This window comes from Sclerotinia sclerotiorum, genomic scaffold (assembly GCF_000146945.2).
Source record: "Sclerotinia sclerotiorum 1980 UF-70 scaffold_3 genomic scaffold, whole genome shotgun sequence".
In the NCBI taxonomy this organism is placed as follows: domain Eukaryota; kingdom Fungi; phylum Ascomycota; class Leotiomycetes; order Helotiales; family Sclerotiniaceae; genus Sclerotinia; species Sclerotinia sclerotiorum.
This window is the reverse complement of record NW_001820833.1, coordinates 1,458,126-1,480,073: the sequence shown is the minus strand read 5'-3', so window position 1 is coordinate 1,480,073 and position 21,948 is coordinate 1,458,126. Positions and strand designations below refer to the sequence as shown.

General features: G+C 42.4%; 8 protein-coding genes across 8 annotated transcripts; 4 read left to right on the top strand and 4 right to left on the bottom strand.

Annotated features, from left to right (window-relative positions):
- Nucleotides 1–1,151: 1,151 nt before the first annotated feature.
- SS1G_02660 (predicted protein) lies at nucleotides 1,152–1,414 on the top strand (the record flags this gene model as incomplete). The annotated part of the gene is made up of 2 exons (XM_001596390.1): nucleotides 1,152–1,238; nucleotides 1,289–1,414. The coding sequence occupies 2 exons, from the start codon at nucleotides 1,152–1,154 to the stop codon at nucleotides 1,412–1,414; spliced, it is 213 nt and encodes a 70-aa protein (XP_001596440.1).
- Nucleotides 1,415–2,359: 945 nt separating this feature from the next.
- On the bottom strand, nucleotides 2,360–2,709 carry SS1G_02659 (predicted protein; the record flags this gene model as incomplete). Its single annotated transcript, XM_001596389.1, has 2 exons — nucleotides 2,360–2,548; nucleotides 2,617–2,709. 2 exons carry the CDS (start codon nucleotides 2,707–2,709, stop codon nucleotides 2,360–2,362), a joined length of 282 nt encoding a protein of 93 aa, XP_001596439.1.
- A 317-nt stretch (nucleotides 2,710–3,026) lies between these two features.
- SS1G_02658 (hypothetical protein) lies at nucleotides 3,027–3,731 on the bottom strand (the record flags this gene model as incomplete). The annotated part of the gene is made up of 5 exons (XM_001596388.1): nucleotides 3,027–3,093; nucleotides 3,143–3,179; nucleotides 3,236–3,520; nucleotides 3,577–3,601; nucleotides 3,678–3,731. The coding sequence occupies 5 exons, from the start codon at nucleotides 3,729–3,731 to the stop codon at nucleotides 3,027–3,029; spliced, it is 468 nt and encodes a 155-aa protein (XP_001596438.1).
- Nucleotides 3,732–4,483: 752 nt separating this feature from the next.
- SS1G_02657 (predicted protein) lies at nucleotides 4,484–8,332 on the top strand (the record flags this gene model as incomplete). Its single annotated transcript, XM_001596387.1, has 4 exons — nucleotides 4,484–4,522; nucleotides 5,113–6,697; nucleotides 6,759–8,197; nucleotides 8,264–8,332. The coding sequence occupies 4 exons, from the start codon at nucleotides 4,484–4,486 to the stop codon at nucleotides 8,330–8,332; spliced, it is 3,132 nt and encodes a 1,043-aa protein (XP_001596437.1).
- A 2,194-nt stretch (nucleotides 8,333–10,526) lies between these two features.
- SS1G_02656 (hypothetical protein) lies at nucleotides 10,527–13,377 on the top strand (the record flags this gene model as incomplete). The annotated part of the gene is made up of 4 exons (XM_001596386.1): nucleotides 10,527–10,709; nucleotides 10,761–10,915; nucleotides 10,965–11,755; nucleotides 11,867–13,377. 4 exons carry the CDS (start codon nucleotides 10,527–10,529, stop codon nucleotides 13,375–13,377), a joined length of 2,640 nt encoding a protein of 879 aa, XP_001596436.1.
- A 348-nt stretch (nucleotides 13,378–13,725) lies between these two features.
- SS1G_02655 (hypothetical protein) lies at nucleotides 13,726–14,820 on the bottom strand (the record flags this gene model as incomplete). Its single annotated transcript, XM_001596385.1, has 1 exon — nucleotides 13,726–14,820. One exon carries the CDS (start codon nucleotides 14,818–14,820, stop codon nucleotides 13,726–13,728), a length of 1,095 nt encoding a protein of 364 aa, XP_001596435.1.
- Nucleotides 14,821–16,606: 1,786 nt separating this feature from the next.
- On the top strand, nucleotides 16,607–18,760 carry SS1G_02654 (hypothetical protein; the record flags this gene model as incomplete). Its single annotated transcript, XM_001596384.1, has 1 exon — nucleotides 16,607–18,760. One exon carries the CDS (start codon nucleotides 16,607–16,609, stop codon nucleotides 18,758–18,760), a length of 2,154 nt encoding a protein of 717 aa, XP_001596434.1.
- A 1,138-nt stretch (nucleotides 18,761–19,898) lies between these two features.
- On the bottom strand, nucleotides 19,899–21,635 carry SS1G_02653 (hypothetical protein; the record flags this gene model as incomplete). The annotated part of the gene is made up of 3 exons (XM_001596383.1): nucleotides 19,899–21,313; nucleotides 21,377–21,543; nucleotides 21,598–21,635. The coding sequence occupies 3 exons, from the start codon at nucleotides 21,633–21,635 to the stop codon at nucleotides 19,899–19,901; spliced, it is 1,620 nt and encodes a 539-aa protein (XP_001596433.1).
- Nucleotides 21,636–21,948: the final 313 nt, after the last annotated feature.

Below are 21,948 nucleotides of genomic sequence, written 5' to 3'. Positions count from 1 at the left end.
TATAGCCAGATCGTATAAAAAATATTCATATATAATATTTACTTATATAACACTGTAACACAATCCAGAAGTCCAGATTGTAATTCCAATCTTTTAATATTAATTAGACTATTTAATTTAGATTTTTGCATTAGAATTCTTTCTTTAAATAGTTTATTTGATCCAATAGAATCCATAGATTAATCATCCAGATGGCTTCCAGATGGGATATAGGAAGATTATTAGAGACATTGATGATGGGGTACCTGTATCCTGAAAGAATCTAGATTTTTCTACCTTTACCTCACTGTATTATTCAAGTGTCTACAAACAAACAATACACGTATCTGCGAACTAAAACACTAAATATTGAAAAAAAAATCATGTTCAATAACTAATGGTGATGTCTAAAGTGCACGCTTTCGAAACTAATAGTATCAATTTTTTTCTTAGCCAACTACCCTGTTGTGCTACCAATCCCCCGTAGACCCCAGCTCCATCTCTTCCTACTCCTCATACCCTCTGCAAAGCCCGTACAAATATCAGAGCCGTAATCAAATGTACTGATATAGATAACTTCAATAATAGCCACAGGCTTTACACAGAAAGTCTTCTAATCATTTGTTCTACCACACGCCATAAAGCAATCTAGATGGATGTATACAAATAAACTTACCTCGCTTAATTATCTCTTTAGTGACTAGCATCCTGAACGATTCAGAGGTGGATATATTGGCTTGCGAACTACATGGAATACTATTTATCTCTTTATCTAGGTTTCTAATTGCTTTAATTGTACTTGAGCGATATCGTATAACTATCCAGCTCGATTTGTGCAGTACGGGAATATTACAAATTTCCACTTAGCGAAGACGGTAGGGCTGTATTATGAAGTTTCTATGTGCTTCATTGCATTATTAACTTCACGGTACTAAATGATCTACAGGTGCAGCCATACATTCTATCTAGTATATAGGCTCGCCATCATCTCCATAACATGTTTCGACATAAATTTTGAACAACTCCTCAACTCTACCATCATTACTTCTCTGCACATACCAAAAATTCAAAATACCAAATTTTCCATCTAGAACTTTTCCATTCTCCACAAAAGCGACCTCACAAATACTTCTTCAGCACTTAGGCAAGTCCCACAAAGACTTTCCCTAAAAATGTCTCTAGATACTCAAACCATCGCTTCCTACCCGTGGCAAGAAGCAGACCCTCGCTTTGCCCCATTACCCGGAAGAAATCGGCAAGTACAATCAAACATGATGCAATTATGTTACTGAAACTAACAATCCCACAGGGCAAATCACACCATGGTAGAAATCACGATTATAAAAAGCGGATACGAGAACGAATTCATTGTACACGAAGAGCTAGTCACACGGTACCAAGCCAAGCTATTCAGCAAAATATTCGGGCCAGTTGAAAACCTCGAATCATTTAGAGTAGTAGCGGATCCCAAAGTATTTATAGGAATATTGCAATTTGCATATCGGGAAAGATTTTGGCTGTCCGAAACAATTGGGGATATTGATACTTTGTGGGATATTTATCTTCTCGCGGAGAAGAAGGATATCCCGTGCTTGCAAGATGTGATCATGAATCGTATCACGTGTTTTTACTCTCAGACTCAGACGTTTCCTACGATGGAAATCATTCGACATGTATACAAGCATACTAGGAAAGAATTTGAGATGCAGAAACTATCTGTGGCACGACGTTTTCTTGCCCGCTGCTATGTATGTATTTCCTTCAGCTGTTTCTATGGTGGCACGTGTGCAGATCCTTATAAACGCATTGAAGATGCACGCATAAATATTGAAGGGCTTCATATGGATACTCTTCAGGCTATTCACAGCCCTGCTGGAACACAATGGAAGGTGGACTTGGATCCTAGGGATTCAAGGAGGGTCAGCAAATGCGATTACCATCAACATGCTTGGAATGAAAACTGTCCTTCGCATAGAGAGACCCCTTTTAATAATAAAACGGACAGATGAAGGGTTGCTGCTGGAGGTGGATAGGTGGAGGGAGGAAGATATTTGAGGAAGAGGATTGCTGGATGGATTTAATACAAGTGCGATCAGGGAGATCCATTTGAATGACTATATGCTTTCACTGGAAGAAAACGGCAAAAATAGCTGGATGGATTTCTTCCTGAGGCTTCTTAAATACATTTTATCACCAAAGATACGCTAGTGCTTTTTGATTACGAACAAGTCATACACGTGCCCTTCTAGATTTCAGCGATACCGAAAAGTTGATAATGGGCGGTATTCCTTTAATTTCGTGACTGTGCACTTTCCAACTGCCCCAACTCTGCATGTGAAAATGCTTGAAGCCCACAATACAGAAAAATTCCTCACTACCCTTATTCGTAGACTCCAAATACTATCCCAAGGATTGATGATAAGCTTCCGTCACATTGAATGAGTCGTGTCTTAATATCTTCGGAGTTGAAACTTCCAGGTTTTTCTACTACAATCTCTCTTTGTAAATCCGATTCTGCTTCACTTCCCAAGACCAGAGAAGACACACTAGACCAAACCGCATGCCTATTCTTGCGATGCGTCTTACATCATCGTCCCATTTCCTCTGATTTGACCTGTATTTTTCAAAATTCTTGACATATCCTAACATGTGCGCCATCTTTTGTTCCTGTCCATTCTGTCGCGAGGGATTCCGCTCCGCTGTCAGTTGCCTGTATTGCTGTCTTGGCATCTTTGTCGTTGCTGGTTGGTTGTGTGTGGATCTATGGATAACTGATAATAAACAAGTAACACTAGTTCATAGTGTGGGCAGCGCATGACCATATATTACCACTAAGTAAAGAAAACCAAATAGTTCCACCGCTAGTTTAGAAACCAAATTGAAAGTACATAGTATAGATCGTAACTTGGGAACGAGTTGTCGCAACAGTAAATTGACTTTAAATCCTCACATGAATAAGTCTATAAAGTACAGGGCTTGGCAAATGCCCATAGGGATAGAGGGTATATTAGTTATAAATGATATTCAATATTTAGGATTTATTCTCTTCAGTCTTTTTTTTCAGCCTCCGGGTGCTCCTTTTCATAAATCCAATCGTTCAATCCCTTGCGGTTTCTATGAAAATGTTAATGGATAATTCCAAAAGTGGTAATGGTAAACAAACCTTGCAATTTCGTAAGCATAGAATTGCATTCTAGGTACTAACATGGCCATCGTTAGCTCTATTCCTTCCGCATCACGTCCGTCGAGAACATACCGAAGATAGTCTCGTCCTGTCCATACTCAAATTTTGGGTTCGTTCTCAACATTGTTCCAAAATTATAATCATCAACCTTCTTCTCATATGTCATCATAAAGCTTCTCCATTTCTCCTTTCCTGCCTTGCTCTTCATTTCATCCTCATTAATCGTAGCAGCTGGGTCGAAATCGGGGAAATCTTTCATCAAATGCTCATATATTTCGTTATCGATCTTTGTGAGCCGAAGGGAGGATCCGCGGACTTTCTCGAGGATTGCCCAATATGTAGACATATGTTGAACAGCTAACAGCGGGGTCAATGGCGGGATAATGTATGGAAGACTTTGAAGCTGTGCGAACCTTTGACAGCAAATTGCTTCTCAATCTAACAACTTGTCAGTATCGTAAATATAGGGCATATGCAGCTAAACTGTGCCCGTACGCGACTAAGGATAACCTACATCTTCGAAATTGTCTGCCTTTTCGGCATCGAACTTTGCTGGTGGCGCACTCATTTTGGCAATTTTAGTTAGGACAACCTGCGGAATATGGCTTCAAAATCCGAATATGTGGTAAATATGGTCGCAAGATTTAAAGATATGCGCAAAAATGGAAATAAGAATGGTCGTTTGTTGTGCGGGAAGAAGAAATGGTTTTCAAAAAATCAATCATGACGAAGGCGGGGTCCGGCAGATCTTTCTTCCGGGTAAGGCTAGTGAGAGTAAGTGGGTCATCAAGTGACATCACACTTCACAAATTACATGCTTCACGTAACATCTCATAAATATAAAACATTCACTTGCATCTAATATTCAATATTGCACGCATTCCTAGGTACTTCCTATTGACATGAATGCTTTCTACGGAACTTTCGTCTCGATATCCTGTCAGGATGGTAAGATCTTGCCTTCCGCTCAACTTATTGACGCAAAGCCACAGGCTTAATGCCTTTTATGTTGAACAGATTCCGACAGGAGATCCAAGGAAAATGTCACTATTCATTGAATGCTTCTCATTTCACGCCAACATTTACTCTCGTCGGTCATGAGCAGGGAAACATGACTACGATGGAACTGTGCTAATTAATGACTATATCTCAAAGTTAGTCATTAGCACACCATCTTGACAATCTCGGTGCAGTAATCTCATGAGTTGATGTTGCGAACAAGACGAGATAATGAGGTCTGTCACCAGTGAACCATTTTGGAAATATCATGAATCCTTGAATGTCCTTGATTCATACCTTGAGTCCATAGAGACTCCTAAAATGAAGTTTCTTTCTTCAAGTGTTTATGGTGTTCCTTTGGTAATGCGGATACTAAACAACAATCTCGTTTTCTCCTCAGAAGTCAAAGATACTTTATGATCATTCCTTATTTAATGCGGTGATCTCTGTCCGAAGTCGTCAATAGACTGGCAGCCTTTGAAAGCATATCCTGGGTTCATGAGGAGTATTCTGGTGCCGGAGGAGGTCACTTTAAGCAGGATCACAGTTGAGTTTTGCATTCGAGTATTGATTTTAAACTTCACTCAACATAAGTGGAATCAAACTTCATATTTACAATTCACTACTCTTTCTATTCTCACAGCCTTGCTAATATAACTCGCTAATAATAAAAATTCCATTGCAATTAACCAAAATAGCCTATTGCATCCTAACCGATCTTTCGGGCGCGTCCCACCAGTTCTTGCATACTTCGAATTCCGAAAAATTGAAAATCATGGACTCCACAGGTAATACGAGTTCCAACAACAAGAGATGTAAGATCTCATCCCCTTCTGTTCTCAGAAACCCTGCTGATAATAATAGTATCCTTGCGAAGGTCTATTGTAGGGTCAATAAAACGATCATTGTCTCCTCTCTCGAGAAAATCTGACTCAACAACTACATCTCAGACCAGTGGTTGTTCTGTTGAGTCGGCGCAAGATAGTCTCTTTTTGTACAGTGGTCGGTCTCTGCCAGGTAGTATCTCGTCCAAATCCGGTAGATTCAAAAAGTCCAACTCTGTATCGCCCAATGATCATGTTGTCACTGAATATGCGGAGAGCTCATCTTCTCAGAAATTTCAATTGACTCCTAGCCATGTACCACCAGCAACAAGCAGAATACCAAATTCCTTTTCTCCTCAGAACAGAGTATCTGTACAATCTATGCAAGACATTCCATCACCAAAGAAAAAGCTTCCAACTCGTGCAGCCTCCACAGCTAGCAAACTTAGGAAATCTCTTTCAGCTTCTTTTCGTACCGATGATAAAAATTCTATTCAAGCACTCAAGGATGCGCCAACAAAAGAAAATAGCTGGTCCACTTCAACTAAAACGGCATATGTAGCTGGGGGGCGCCTTCCTAAAAAGTTTCCGACTTCCTCGACGACTTCCAACAATAGATCATCTATTCATTCGACAAAGAATCTTCCATCGTTAGAGAAGGATCTATCACTTCCGGCGCGAGCATCATCTACAACCAGTAGACGTTCTATAGGAATAAAGGCACCACCAATGATGAATCAAACAACACCAAAGTCCGAACACTCAAGTCCACCAACAACTGCAAAGCGATCATCAATAGTTTCATTTCGGATTCCCGAAGGTGCTCAAATCAATTCACCACAAAATGATATGTTATTAGCTATTCATCTGCCGCCGAGTGCGAGCAAATCGAGCCGCTCGAGTTGGCTTTCTACTGCATCGCGTACCTCATCTACGAAAAGCAGGAATCAACCTCAATCTGCAAGACTCCAGCGTTTGGCACTAGGCGGCGGCAGAGAAACCCTACGGTCTCAACGGCAATATGTTTCGACTAGTGCCAAAGAGACTACCCTTCCTTGGGATCCTCCTTTCGACAGGAATTGGGACCTTATGGCTGATGATGGTGTGCCTGTTGATTTCAACGATACTTTTAAGCATTGTCTTCCACGACAAAACAAAAATTTCTCTATATTTTTTGATCTGCCCATCAACGTCCGCCGAAAGGTATATTCTTACTGTTTGCCTGACAGAAAAAGTATTACAGTACTACTATCACCTCATTTTGTTATAAAGAACTGCTACCATGGATATTACTTCAGTTCACCTTGGAAAGTTCTTGAAAGCGTTGCAGGAGGATTGGCCTCTTTCAGCCTAATGAGAAATGATTTGATGACCTATTTCTGGACCGAATACCAATTTCATGTAACTTTGTCACCATTTTGCAATCCAACTTTCACTCCACTCTCAAGTGTTTGGTTACCCAACTTTCTGGATAGGATTCAACACCTTACAATCGAAATTGATCTTACTAGATTCGGTGGTAACGCACTCAAGTTTGCTAGACGCTTCGGGTACAACATGGAAAAAATGGAAAATCTTTTCCTTGCTGTTGTCAATGGATTAACAAAACGAGAGGGCAAAATGGCCGAGCTTACATTGTTGTGTCGACGCTTTAATGGCTATCGGCCAATCGATGAAAATGATCCTGACTGGAAAGCAGACGACTTTTTTGGTACGTCAACCGTTCGTTCCTCTGTTCCAAGGCCCGTTTGCTCATCTAAATGATAAACTAGAATACTTTCCGAAAGAGGCTATGCAATTTTGTGATGCAGTTATAAACCTTCGTGGCATTGTCAAGTCGGTCAGAATAGCGGGATTTCCTCTAGATTATACTAAGACTTTACTCAATTCTATGTTCGGTCAAGAAGAATCTATGTGCCAATTCATTATCCCAGGTCGATCTGCATGGCCACCGCTCCCTCAATTATATGCGGGTCTAAAACACACATCAAATCTATACGCCTCGTCTATGGCTCCAACGTCATCAGAATTCCCTGATCATCAGGACAGCATCAATATTCCATGGTTGAACGAAGCATCAGTTTGTTCTATTGAATACCCTGAAGATTATGATGAAGGTCTAATAAGACCAGATACTTCGTTGTCTGTTACGACGGTCGGTGACCACCTCAAATTATATCAAGATCTTTCACCATCGACTATTTCGACTAATCTATCTCCTGACTCGGTGAACCCGTTATCAGACACAACTAGAACATCTGCTAGGAATACTACAGTTGCTTACCAAGCAATGTCAGCAGAGGATCGTAACAACTCGAAACGACATACGAATAAGCTCAATCCACGAAATTCCAAGGATTTTACTCCCAGTCACTTATGTTGTCAACCAAGAGATGGAACCCAGGTTGATTTGATGAGTCAACGAGAACAAAAAGTTTCTGACCCTGACATGATTAATCTGATACAACAAGCGTCAAAGGATACCTGGACTAATCAAAGAGTAAATCAAACGGAAACTCATCCATCTGGAGAAAATAGTGATGATCGTCGGACAGTTGGCACTGTAAATGACGGGATTTTACGGAGAACCTCAAATTCTCAAATTAAAAGGAAATCACAATTCGGAGAATGGCAAATGCCGGATATTCCAGAGAGCCCCTTGAGTAAAACTAATGCCCGTGACCATATTCCCATTTCAGAAATTAGACCTGGCACGCTTAAAGCTTCCAATGATCTTCACATACGTCGCACACATGCTCATATAGAAAAGTCAACATCAGAGAGCGATGAAGGCGCCAACAAGCCTCCATCACTATATACATCTCAAACCTCTAAACAGGAAGATTATGAAAATGCTAACGATGGGAGTCGGATCTTCACCCCTCCACGGAATTCCATATCAGAAGTTCCCGAGGACTGCAATGATTATAGTTCACCCCGACCTTTCTCACAGGTCACCCATCCTGATATCCAACAATCGGACCCTGAAAATCCTATCGACCGTCGCCTACTCCGCACTCCTTCACCGCCAGCAACACTAGTACTAGCAACCTCCCCCAATACACTAAACAGCATCAATGAAAGAGACCCCAAATATATCCTCAGTATCCTAGCTCTCCGATCCGCTTCTACATCCACCGAAAGTGTCCTTAAAGCACCAACAAAAGTTCTCCGGCCTACCTCATTAGCACATCCTACGACTTGGCCAGGTGTAAGTATGAATTCTACAACAACCTCACAGACAAGTCTCACGAGTACGGGATCGCAGACTAATCAGAGCGTCGAATCTGGAGAGTTGGATTGGAAGAAATCGAGATTTATGAGTTTGTTTCGACGAAGTGGTTAATTTGGAGGAAAGGATTACTTTTGATTCTGATTATTTTCGCTTCTTGGATGAATGAATGATGATTGGTAGTTTTTGACTCCTTTTGTAAGATTACTTTTTTTGTTTACTGCAACGGTGCGTTCTGTAGCTTGTCATGGTTGGTTGATAGATAGATATTGAGAGTGCGTAAGTTCTAGTATCCTCGTTTCCAAACATAAAATGCTTCTTCACATTCTAGAATTTAAATCATTCAATGAATAGATGGAAAGGAAAGAGCACATAGCAGTATGAATTCTATGTGGGCTTTTATGTATGAATCATTGTAATCTTAACATGCACCTTGTTACGGTCTTATCATTGAACTAGAACCTCTAAATCAAGCTACAGTAGGAAGGTTGAAATACTACTTCCTCGTTGCGGACCACTGTTCGCATGTTTCACACACCCTTTCGGTAATTTTTAAATATATGTTGTAAAGACCAGCGAAGCGAAGCAGCATATTCTGATCTTATATCTGATTCCCAACCTCCTCATCAATATGTCATCACTACACTACTGTATATAATCAATACAAAATACCCCTCGGAAACTGCCCTCTTAATGTGATTTGTTACCTGACATCGATAGATATCTCCTCATATATATCATTCATTCACTCATGGCTATCCAAATCCTACCTACTTGCAGAAATTCCCTGCCATCACAGCATCCCACCATCCCACCATCCCGAAACCGAGACAATATCCTCTTTCCTATATCACATACAAATCATATGATGAGCTACTATCTATATATCTATATATCTATATATCTATATATCTATATATCTATATATCTATATATCTATATATCTATATATATAACAAGCTCTTTTTACCCCCTTTATCTTCCATTCCCACAGAAGAATACATGATATCATGTCCATTGATCTCCACAATAGCTCGTTATGGATAGATATTAGAGTATAGATATCGTAGTCTTGTAGTAATGGGATCCAATCTCCTTGATGCAGAGGCTTGTGATTCGTATGTTTTGATGGTAATGAGCTATTTCTTGGTCTTACTGAGTTATTGAAAAAATGTTCTAGGATTCTGTAGGGCTTTTTGCGTTTCCTTTGCGTCATTGAGTAGGTAGATACCTAGCAAGGAAGGCGGAGAGTCGAGGTTTGCTTGTCGCAGGTCATGGGGGTCAAAGTCCTCCCTGAGGCGATTCATACGCATGAACAGGTTTTGAATGGAAGCCGCTATATCTTCATATCTATTTTCAACCGAAAAGACCGAAAGCTATGTGCCACAAATAGAACGTCTCGTGGCTACCCTCCATCCTATAGGGAATATACTTTACAGTTGATTGTCAAAAAAGCTAGGAAGTAACTTCAAACTCGAGGATACAACAGCGAAGAGGTAGCTAGGAGGATTTGATTGGACTAGCGTGCTGATCATGTTCGTTCGGCGACGGCGCCTCGGTGAATCTTGTAAGTGTTTTTGCGGGGATTAACCTCCTAGCTAGTAATTTCTCGCCTAGTATTAGCTGCGAGTAACTCGCATATCAGCGTTTCGATTCATCGCGTTACAAATCGGCCTGGATGATATGGCAAGAAGAGGTCTAGTCAGAAACTAAGTATCAAAAGCAGGAGGCTGAATGAATTGGTTTTGGTAGGACGTGACTATGTAACACTTGTTTCCAAACATGGGGTTTCCCTGGTGAAGCTACGGTGAGATTCCGGTGAGCTTCAAAGATGTTTCGAATATCTCGTTCCCTGATGAACTTCTTTCTTCTTGGTGAGTATCTTCAAACATCTCGATATTCGATGAATGAAGTTGTAAACGAGAGTGTGCTTACGTAACGTATACTTCTTATCGTTATCTACATGTGACCAGGCGTTTTGTGTGGTAGAGATTCTGCGCGTCGAGCTTTCCCTTCCATTTCCTAGGACACTGCCTACGAAAATTGATCCGTCAATAATTCTCAGAAATGACACAACTCGATGAACTAATCTAGTGTTACCCTAGGACCAAAGATCGTTATTTCATCGTCTTATCCTTCTTAAATCGTTCTCAAATGATCCGACTAAACAAGTAAACCTTTTGAATCTTAGTGTCACTGCCTTTACAATGTGGACCATAGAAAATGATGGAGAGCTTTTCAACGGTAGACAACCATGTTGTTCAGAACTTCTTCCAGCAGAATACTAAAATCATGCAGGTAAAAAGCTATGGCTAGTTCCGGGAAAGAAATATCTTTTTGGCAGAACGGTTTCGGAACGTTTGTTTGCCCATCCTCTTTTGCTTGTAACTCAGCTGACGATGTGCAAGCTGGACAAATCGAAATCGCAGATAAATCAGTTTCAAGACGGCATCTTACAATAGACATTGGAACCGTTGGTCCTGATGATTGCGTAAGTCCCGACTAAGTTCGGATTACAGACTATGCTGATGTTCCTATCAAGGGAAATTCCAAAAGCCGATCAAAAATCACTCTGAACGACCTCGACACCAAAGTTGGTACTATTGTGAACGGAGTGCAAATTAAGGGAAAAGGTGACTTTGAGCTGAGCAGTGACATGAATGAAGTATGCATAGGTAGATACAAGACTTTGTTCCGGTAAGAACTATTCACAATTACTTTGGCATGAGTGACACTGATTATGTAGCATCGCTTGGTATCCCGTTGTATTATCATTTTCGTTCTCTTCAAAAGAGTTGAAAGCCAAACCTCTCGAAACGCTTTATGCAACATTTGGCCCACTCGACATTAAAGTTCTGACTGAATATGAACGCGATGCAACAACTCATGTTGTTGTCAAGAAGCGCAATACGGCTAAAGGACTTCGAGCTTTGATCAATGGAAAGTATATTGTAGATAACGATACATTTATCAAAGCAATTGTTGATGCTACTATTCCAGGGCTGGATGGTACTTCTTTGCAGGAAGATTTCGAAGGAAACTTTCCGGATGCTGCTCAATACCTTCCTGAACGCGGCTCAGAACCTACAGATGAGCCAGCAAGTGCTTATGCTCCCGACCCATCAAGGGAAAGTATGTTCGATGGTTATACTTTTGTGTTTTACGATAAAGCCCAGTTCGAGACTCTCCTAGCACCTATTACAGATGGACGGGGTAAAGCTCTTTTTCGTGAAGTCACACCTTTACAGACGCCGGTCGATGAGTTTGTAAGATACGTAAAAAATGTGGCAGGAGAGAAAGGGGTGGGTGAATTCGAAGATGGAAGCGAGGGAAAAGGCGTTGTGGTTGTGGGATTCTATCCAATGAAAGGAGATGGTGTTGAATGGTTCCAAGATTTCGCTAGGCAACTTGCTCTAAATCTAGATCAACGACTTATTGTGCAGAGTGAATTCTTGGATGCAATACTTAAGAAGGATGCAAGTCTATTAAGGAGACCTCTAGAGGTCGAGATATCTGGGGTTGTTGCTTCTACACCTGGTAAGTTTTTGTCGAGTTATATTTAATGATGAATTTACTGACAGCAACAAGCAACAAACACAAATGCAGGCAGAGCAGAAGAGGTGCCTTCCAAGTCTAATTCAATTGCAGCTCCTAATTCTAGCCCGTTTGCACCATCTAACACTACTCCGCCTGGTGCATCAATCACAGCTTCGATTCCCAAGGATGCTGTCTCACAGGATACTCAATTTCGAAGAGGCAGATCAAGAAGAGCTGTAACTAGTCGTTTCAGTGGATTTGACGATGACGACGATGATGAACCTCTATCTGCTCCTGCCTCTCTTGCTCCCATACCTGAAACTATGGTAATGACACAAGAAATCCCTGAGGAATCCCAAGGTCTTTTCGTCTCTCAAGATCCCAACCGCGAACCTGATAGCTATCGCGCCTTTTCCCAGTCCGTTGAACCCGAAAAGCCATCTCAATCAACACGAGCAACACGAGCAACACGATCAAGTAAAAAAAGACCTGCACCTCCTATCGCCCAAGAGAAATCATACATGGATAGTTTCGCGCCCACCACCGCATCTTTCAAACGACAACGTCGAGAAAGAGGCGAACCAACACCACCACCTCAATCAATTAAAAAAGAAGTTGTAGCCCCTGAGCCAGTACAGAAGAAAGAAAGGAAAGAAGTCGACATCCTAGCCCTGGCAGGGCAACAACGCGAACGCGCTGAAGCTGCTGCAAGAGCTGAAGAAGAATCATTAAAACAAGCTGTCTCCACAATTGATGTTGAGGAAATGCGCAGGTTGACAATAGTTGAGGATATGAAAGTGAAACGTTCTAAGCCAGCACCGAAAACAACGCTACATGTAGATGAAAGTGAGAGATGGGATGATAAATGGAACGGACGAAAGAATTTCAAGAAGTTTCGCAGAAGAGGTGCGGAAGATGGGCTAGTCAGAGCTCGCGCTAGGGTTATTGTCCCGCTTGAGGAGGTTAAGAAGAAGGATCATGGATTTGGAGATGATTACTGGGGATTAGGCGGAGATGATAACGACACACAGCGAAGAAGAAAGAAAGGTAAAGCAAAAGAAACACAAGAAGAAACCCAGGAGATCGAAGAACCCATCTCATCGTCTCGCTCCAAAGCCAAAGCTAAACCCAAAACAAAAGCACAAGCACAACAACGAGAAATCACATCCGAAAACGAAGATGAAGAACTCCCTGAAAATCTAATGCATGCTCGCTCTCGCTCTCGCATCTCAAGCGAACATCCAGAATTTATCCCCGAATCAGACGATGAAAATGAGAATGCGGATAATGTTAATGTTAATGTTAATTCAAATATCTTCCGTCCTACTCCAACAGCTACAATTACAGCTACAGCTACACCTGTATCCACAACACGCAGCTCGAGAGCATCAACGACAACGCAGGGTTCTGGTTTGAGAAGTGGTTTGCGGGGGACTGGGACTGGGAATGTGAGGGGAAAGGATGGGGATAGGGATACAAGTGTTGCGGCGAGTGGTGGGGAGAAGAGGGCAGCGTCGAATACGCTTGTCAAGGGTGTTTCTGCTAAGAGGAGAATGCCGCCGGTTAGGAAGGTGCAGAGTGAGAGTGAGGAGGAGGATGAGGATCGGTTTAGGTTTAGGTAGAGAGGGAGAAGAGGTGGGGTTTTGAGGGATGGAGTAAATGTTAAATGGGAGAGTGATTTAGAATAGTTTTTGGGGGAGTGGTTGATGATCTGGTGTGATTTGATTTGATTTGTCGTACAATGGTTTTATTTTTTATGTTCTAGTTCATCTTGGAGATCTGATCTTCCTCTTTGTATGTGTCTGTATGTCTATCCGTCTATCTATGTAATAATCTTACATCCTGAACCACACACATGGAATACAGAATTCAGAGCTTACCGTCTAATCTCTCATACGCCCAACATCATTAAACAATAATATATCTACACAAACAGTACCCGACATTATTCCTCCACCTCCAGCGCTCCTCTAATCCATATCCTCCAATCCACCATGCCCCTCCACCTCCTCCTCAGCCACACTAATCCCCACCAAACACGCCTCCAACATCCCCTCCCAATTAACCCACGGATGCACCTCCCCAAAAAGCCTGGTCCCATCTCTCCCCGCACATTTCATCAATTCCGGTTCACCCCCGGGATGATACGGTAAATAAGGCGTGAGATTATAGACCTTACCCCCTAGAACCGTCCACGCATCTTTACTTTTTCGACCAGTGTATTGTTTGAGTAGGGAAGGAGGAACGCGGAGATAAGGTGTAGAAGGGGGGAGACCGCGGAGGTTGGAGTTTGGGGAGGTGGTTAGGCGTGCCCAGTCTAGTGGGGAGTGGTTGGGTGTTAGGAGGACTTTTTTGCGTGGTTTGGTGGGGATTGAATTGTGGGTTGGGGGTGGCGCGAGGGAGGGGGCCGTGAGTGAGGAGGTGGGTGTGCGGTTTGGGAGGGGAGAGCGGTTGGGAATGGGGCCCCGCGAGGGAGCGATGAGAGAAGGTGTAGTTGGGAGGGCGTTTAGTCGTGGGATTGCTCGTGTGCCTCCTGATGCGCGCTGTGCGGAGTTTGCGGCGGGGAAAGAGGGGATGTCGGGTTCTGGGGATGAAGGGTTTGAGCCGTCGAGGGAGAAGATCGGGATGTTGGTGTTGGGAGAAGGTTGGGAGGCGTTTGCGCGGGGTGTGGTTGGAGAGGAGGGTATTTTGTTTGGGGGTGCGGGTTTTTTGAATAGAGGTGGTGGTGGTGGTGGCATGGCAGCGCGATCAAGTGCTGCTTTGCTGGGTGGCGGCATAGTCTTATTTCCTATAATTGGCGCATCTTGGAGCGACTCTGTCATTTTCAAACTCGGCCCATCCGTCGACTTTTTCACCTTTGTATTTCCTCCGCTTCCACCTCCATCTTTCTTTATCTCCTCATCACCACCTATGTTCCCCGATCCAACATCCTCTCTTTTCCCAGCATCTCTAATACCAGTAACTGGTTGCAGTCTCCCCAGAAAACCCCACCATGTCGCAGGAGAATGTTTATAACATAAAAACGAAACCGATGCGATCAGGAGACCGAGTCCTAGGAGGACCATGATAAAGAATGTGTTGAGTGAGTGAGTGGGTGAGTGAATGAATGACTGATGTTTGATGTGGTGTATGTAATTATATTATATTATGTCATGAAAGGGGATTTGTGTGCCTCACCTGATAACCTCGGTCGCAAAAATTCATGGGAAAGAAGGAAGAAGGACCATCAGGATTCAGGACCCTTTCTTTCGGCTAGCTAGATTGTGAGATTTCCGATCGGGATGGATTTTTAGAGACCCGCTTTGCTTGATACTTTTTTTGGGATGATAAATTCGTAATATGGAGAGATTTGTTTATTTATATCTTGATTGTTTTTGGTGGTTGTTAATCGATGTTTCTCCTTAATATCATCTCGTATTTTTTGCATAGTCCGTTACATACCTACTAGGTAACTTAGGTATATAATATCTGGAAGTTCTAGTATGGAGCGGGTAGAGTAACGGTCCGGTATTTCTTCATAATACTTGGATCGGGTATTTTATTTCCCACGTTTCTTGTTAAGTTCTTGTGATGGTTGAGGAGCTACGAGCTATAGGTAAGAGTAAGTCAGTAACAGTCATAATCACCTAGCTGTTACTGTATAACTAACCCTAAGCCTTAAAGGTATGACAACAGCACTTTGCATGGGATAACGAGGGACAATCCTTGTGGATGGGGTGTTGGCAAACAGGGAGAGGTATCCTGGATAAGTAAGTCAGCTTGTCATTCCCCATGATCGTTTTGATCTTTCATTCTTTGATCTTTCTAGAAGGGTTGAGATTCTGCTAAGATACTTATAGAATAATACTTGTAAGATGATGACCCAGTACGGTGGTCATCAGTTGAGTGAGTAACGGGATGAGGGGTGCTTTTGTTGGAATTTTCCAAGATGCGTTGCCATATGATACCCGCTTCGTCGCATGAATGTGCAATTAGAGGTTGTATGATGGTATTGAGGGGGTGATCAGGAGTAATCTTGAGGGTTGGATGTTGTTTATATCAGGGTTATGCGAAGATGTATTTCTGGTAGGAGATACGAGGAGAGGAATGGAATAATAGAGAGATCTTGATGTAGGTAGGTAGGTACCTAGTTAGGGAAGTCATTCTTGGTAGTTGAGAGTAGAGAAAACCAGCACCAAATCTTCAGGTAAAAAGATGTTGGGTATTTTTGTAACCTCATAATACAAAGTAAACATATATTATTATTTACACAAACCTCAAACTACAATAAAATTTATCCATCGTCGTACAACTCACACTTCAAATTTATGTTGATATACTCCGTAAATACCGTTTCAATTATTGAAGAATTGTGGATATTCAAGCTCCTGCAATTCATCATTTCATTCATCTGATGTTAACCACCTTTATCATATCATAGACTCACTCCTATTTTAGTTACTTTTTTTAACCTTTTTATCTCTTTATCTTTTGCCCAATAAATAATATCACATCACTCACTTCCAAGGTTTAAAAGTCCATTCGCTTGGTACTTGATACGATACCTTGATACTAATGAAGCCCGCCTTGTTCTCAGTGGCTCTTCAATCTACCACCATCACTAGCACGACCACTACCACTCCCACTTCCACTCCCACTCCCACTACATCTACCCCAACTTTACATTCAAAATCACAATCGGCTACTTTACACTTACCACCACGAAAGTCTTCTCCTGCTTCTTCGACTTCTTCCACTTCTCCGGCTTCTTATCGAAGATCTCTATCAACCATCGATCACAATAATGTCATAATGCGAGTTGTTTCGCAGAAAGATTCTGCGCAGTTGACCCCCAAAACTGCTAATCCCAATATGCCTTCATACGATAAGCCAAATAACCATCGACCATTGGCACCAACGTTAAGTGCTTCTGCGAACAGAGGAATCAAACCCAAACCTCCATTAACGCCAAAAGTTTCCACGAGACCTACTTCAAGACAATCACGTACCGAAAATCTTACCCCAAATAATGCAAAAGAAGATTTATCGACTCCCGTTTCTACATTCCTCAATAGTAACAATATAACTGCAAGATCTAGTACAAGAAAGACTCGATTTGATACTTCAAACAATTCATCATCAGGAACCCCCACACCTTCCGAACCTCCCCGATTATACGATCCTACACATAATGGCTCGGCATTGGGTATCTCTGGTTTGGAGAAGGATACATCTAAACGAGCATCAGTAACATTTAGTCCCTCTAATTCGGATTTGAATTATTCACAATCATCACAATCTTCTGTCGACTCCAAATTCTTTTTTGCCAGTGATGTAAAACCGCAAAGTCACAATTCACAGCAAACGAAATCTTCACCCACTAAAAGGGCGTCGACATTGTTTCACACCAATGGAGATAAAGTTCCCAAGAAACCTTCACCTCGTTCTGGGGCATCGACGGTAGGGTCATCTGTTGGGGAAGAAAGAGGACACGCGAAATTCTTCCATGCCAATGGCACTCCTGAAATAGGATTATCACCTTCACCACACTTTGCGCCTCCTCGCCCAAGTTCGGTACTCTCGACTCATTCTCGAGTGGCATCACCACGACTAGCAAATGTTACCACATCTCCTTCCCAGCGACCTACGTCACCACATAAATCAAATCCCCAACATGCCTCAATTTCATCAGTCAGGTCTCCAACCCCATTGGCTTCTCCTGTTTTACCTCGGCCAAAAGCTGGCCCGCGTGGCCAATCTGCGAATAATATTCACATCACACATTCAAGGAGAACAAGTGCAGATGGGGGATATGGCCATCAACGAACGACAAGTACAGGATCATCTATGGAGAAATTGATAACGACAAGGAAGGTTTCATCAGGAGGCCATTTTATGGATGTACAAAACCCAATTACGATAACGGAACCGTCAAGTCCGGCCTCGCTAGCACATACGGATGAGATTCTAGAAGGCGAGGGGAAGGAGGATGAAGGAGAAGAAGAAGAAGAGGAAGTGGAAAGTGAAGACGAGGGAGAAGATGAGGATGATGATGAGGATAGTGACTCGATTTCTTCTGGAGGGGAAGTAAAAGAAGAAGTCCTTAAAGCCGGGGATTCGATAGAGCGCATGAACGAATTAGCAGCGGTCGCACGAAAGGAAAGAAAGGTGTTAGATCTGGAGATTAGGAATTCATCCCTCGAAGCTATAAATCGAACTTTAGAACGAGAAATGAGGAAACAGACAGCTGAACTACGAAGATATAAAAGACTGAGTCGTTCAGGTCGGTTATCCATGGCCACAAGAGCATCATCACGTGCAACGAGTGGAGCTCTGTCGGCCGTAGATGAGAAAGAGGGCAATGATCTATCAGATAATAGTCGGGATAATACTGATCTGGAAGATGAAGAAGATGAAGAGGAAGAGGAAGACGGCATGAGTTCTGACGAAGATTTTATTGACGATGGAACATTAAGTCCTGGAGCGGTAGCCGAACACGATCTCAAACATCGAAAAAAGGACGAAAAAAGATTACGCCTTGATTTATCAAAGCATCAACAACTACTCATTGATAGTCAAAAAATGAATCAAAGCCTGAAGAAATGTTTAGGCTGGACCGAGGAACTCATCAATGAAGGAAAACGAGCATTGGGCTACCGAGTAAAAACCAGCGATATAGGAACCCTTGCACCTCGTGTCTTAGCACACGACGAATTTGACGATGACGATGTCGAAATCGATAACGAGGGAATGTCAGCCATTGGAGCGAGTCTCCTGAGAGAAGCGAGGAGAGCGGCCGCGGAACAACATATGGAGAAGGGAGATCTTGATATACCGACAGAGACGGATGAACAATTGAAAGATTTAACTCAAGATATTCAATTCGCTCTTTTCGCTTCTTCGGGGGAACCGAGTGAAATGGTGGTGCCAAAGACGAGAGATGAAAGTTTGCAGTCGGTACCGATTGCCCCACCTACTAGTCCATGGGTTTCGACTTTTACTTCGAGGTTGCAGACACGCTCATAAGCACAAAAGGGTAGCGGGAAGGGAGGAAGAGAAGTTTTGGACGAATCGAGGGATTATATCACCACTCATAAATTTGCATCACAACGCATATTTCCTTTTATTTGTTCTGGGTTGGGCATTGGGCACTGGGTAATGAATATCAGGGGATTCTGGAATAAATGGGCATTGCGATGGCGCATTTGCTTTCACAATAAATTGGGATGGAGCGAAGGGAGGTTTTGGTAGGGAATGGAAATCCTAGCTACTTATTGCTATTACTCGACTTGTTTATTCATCTCGTTTTTGTGTTTTGTCTTGTTTTTCTTTTTCTTTTTCTTTTCTTTTTAAATATTTCCCTTCTTCTAAATCGCTTCTCGTACATACCCTTGGTATTTTTGGCCAAATACAATTGAGATACCCAAGATTACTTACTTTCGCTAATGCGTTTAAGCGGATATATGGATATATGGTATGGATAAGGGGCGTGCATATGGTATGGTGGTAAAGGGATGGGTTTGTAAGGGAGATAGGAAGGGATGGGGAGGAAGGAGGGGAAGAAAGGAAAAAAGATAGAATATTAAAACTACAGTATAGTGGTATATGTGTCTGTGTCTGTGTTTTTGCGTGCTGGCCGGTGGGTTGGTGTCTCTGTGTGTGTAGTAAATTGAGAATAAGAATAGAAGTTGAATAAATGAAAGAAAGAAAGGAAGGAATAAACAAATCTTGAAAGTGAGTGTGAAAGAACGAATGAATAAATATAAGATTGATTCGGAGTAGATGGAATAAGGCTGGTATTACTTTCCACATATTATAATATCAGACTTAAGATTATGATTTGTGATCTTATGATGTTATGATGTATACCTAGTATATGAAACGATATTTTAAGTTAAGAAAAAAATGAAGAATTATACATCTGAAAAATAAATATTAAGAGGTATCAATTGTATTGTCGTAAAATCCTAAAATTCCTACAAATAAAAAGGAAAAAAAGCCGGCTAAATAGTTTAAGATGAGATGGAATAAAGATACAACCTTATCATTACAGCATTAACAACATCAACAGATCCATTTTTCCACTCTTACCTATCTTCCCTTCCTTCCTAATCTTCCTTCTTCGCTTCTCATCTTTCATCCTCTCATTCACCTCAAGACTCACCTATCCATACTTTTTCTCAAGCTTCTTTAAAATCCCCGTAACTCCCTTTTCCAACCTTGCCGCATTATCTTCCAATCTCCCTCTAGGTCCCTTTTCCTTACCCTTCCCATTTTCCGCATCCTTCTTCTTCTTTCCACTCCCATTTTTCTTTAACTCCGCCTCTATTTCAGTCGGTCTATAAACCTGTTGATGAATATTGTAATCACTTTGTGTCATCAACGCTTTTCCAAAACTGTTTTGCACACCCGTATACGTATAGTTTGCAAAACCTCCTGGAGGGGATAGAGGTTGGAGACCTGGGGCGGGAGAGGAAACGGGAGGGTTTTGGTGTTGTGGGGCGAAACCAGGGGAAAAGAGGCCTGGAGTAGGTAGGTTGTGGGATGGGTAGGAGCTGGTGGAAGGGAAGGTCGCATATTGGGTTATGGGCCCTTGGGTTGGTGAGATAGGGGGTGAGGAGTAGGCGGGTGGTGCAGGGCCCGTGGGAGTTGCGAGAGGTTGGTTATTGTCAGTGGGTGGTGGTGCGAAAGTGATAGGAGAGTTTGATGTGGGTGGAGGTGCAAATGAAGTATTTTGAGGTGCAACTTGTGGGGAAAATGGGGAACGAAGTACGTTCGTAGAGGGGACAGAGCCAGCGTGGTAGTTGGAGTTCGGAGGGGTATTGGTATGTTGGGGTGGTGGAGTGACTGCCTTGAAATTACCTTGTCCGTGCGCCGAATGTTGCGGTGGAGACATCATGGGGAAAGTTTGCTGCCTTTGAAATTGTGGTGGTGGGGCTGTTGCCGAAAAGCCTGGATGTTGCTGAAATTGTGAGGGCGGAGAGAATTGTCCTTGGTCTGAAGTTGCTGCATGCACAAGTGGATTTCCAGCTCCATCTTCGGGTGGAGGTGTCTTTTCCCGATGCTGGATAACTTCAGGGGCGGCTGGTGCAGCTGGATTATAGGCCATCGGGGCAAAAGTAGTAGCAGGAGCTTGTGACTGTGGACTCGAGGAAGGCGGGGGTCCAGGAAATGAGACTTTTATAGCAGCTGGAGGAGAAGTTCGAGATGTCTTGGTCCTACCATGTTGATATGAAGGATCCGAGATAGCTACGTTTTCCAATTGTTGAACCACAGGACTCATCTCATCCGCGTGAGATGGTGGTAGTATTGGCTCATCCTCAATTGTAATCTGATGTTGTGGTAAGACCCTCCGCACTCCATTCACAAAATTGAGTGCATCTTCTTTACTCCAGAAGTATAAATCAATAGTGTGAAGTCTGTACATGTATTTGGTCTCATTTCGAGGGTCAAAAGTTGGTAAATGCCATTCTTGTGCATCAATGGGACTATTTTGTTGCTGTCCATTGGGTCCATCTACAGTCAAAGTGACGAGTGTGGTGTGTTTATAAGAGTATTTGACGTGAGCGGAGTCGAGGTCTGTTGATGCTGGTATCAGCAACGGAGATTTTTCGCACTCAAGCCAAAATACACATTACTTACGGCCAGTAAAAGCATCTTGATCTGGAGTGCCGGCATTATTAGCTATTTCAAGTCGAGCCCTTCTCTGACTTGCATTCTCGAAAAGATAGACATATGAGCTTTTATCGAATCTGTGGTGAGGTGGTTTTGCCGTTGGCAGTCCATAATAATAATGTATATCTGCGAACCTGGAAGAGATTAGACAAATAACTGTGTAAAGAGATTGAGAGGCGTTCACATACAGAGTAGCTGCTAGATCCTCCCCTGATCGTGCTGCCATTTTTATCGACCTGCGATTATGTGATAGCTAAGAGTACTGAAGAATTGAAAATGGGCGCTCTTTTTTGCGCGATGAAGAACACAACAGGAAAATGAGAGGAGAGAAACAAATGAAAAAGAAATACTTATTGAAAGAAGAAGATATAGAAGAAATATGAGACTTGCAATACATCATGCCGAATTACCTGCAGCATGGGTGGTGATGAGTACCATGTTCGGCGGCAAAGCTGCATGAAGATAGAGCCAATGAGGCCTCGAATTGATGTGATAGAAGATTGGTGCCTTAAAACCTTATCGCGATTAGATGAGGCAGA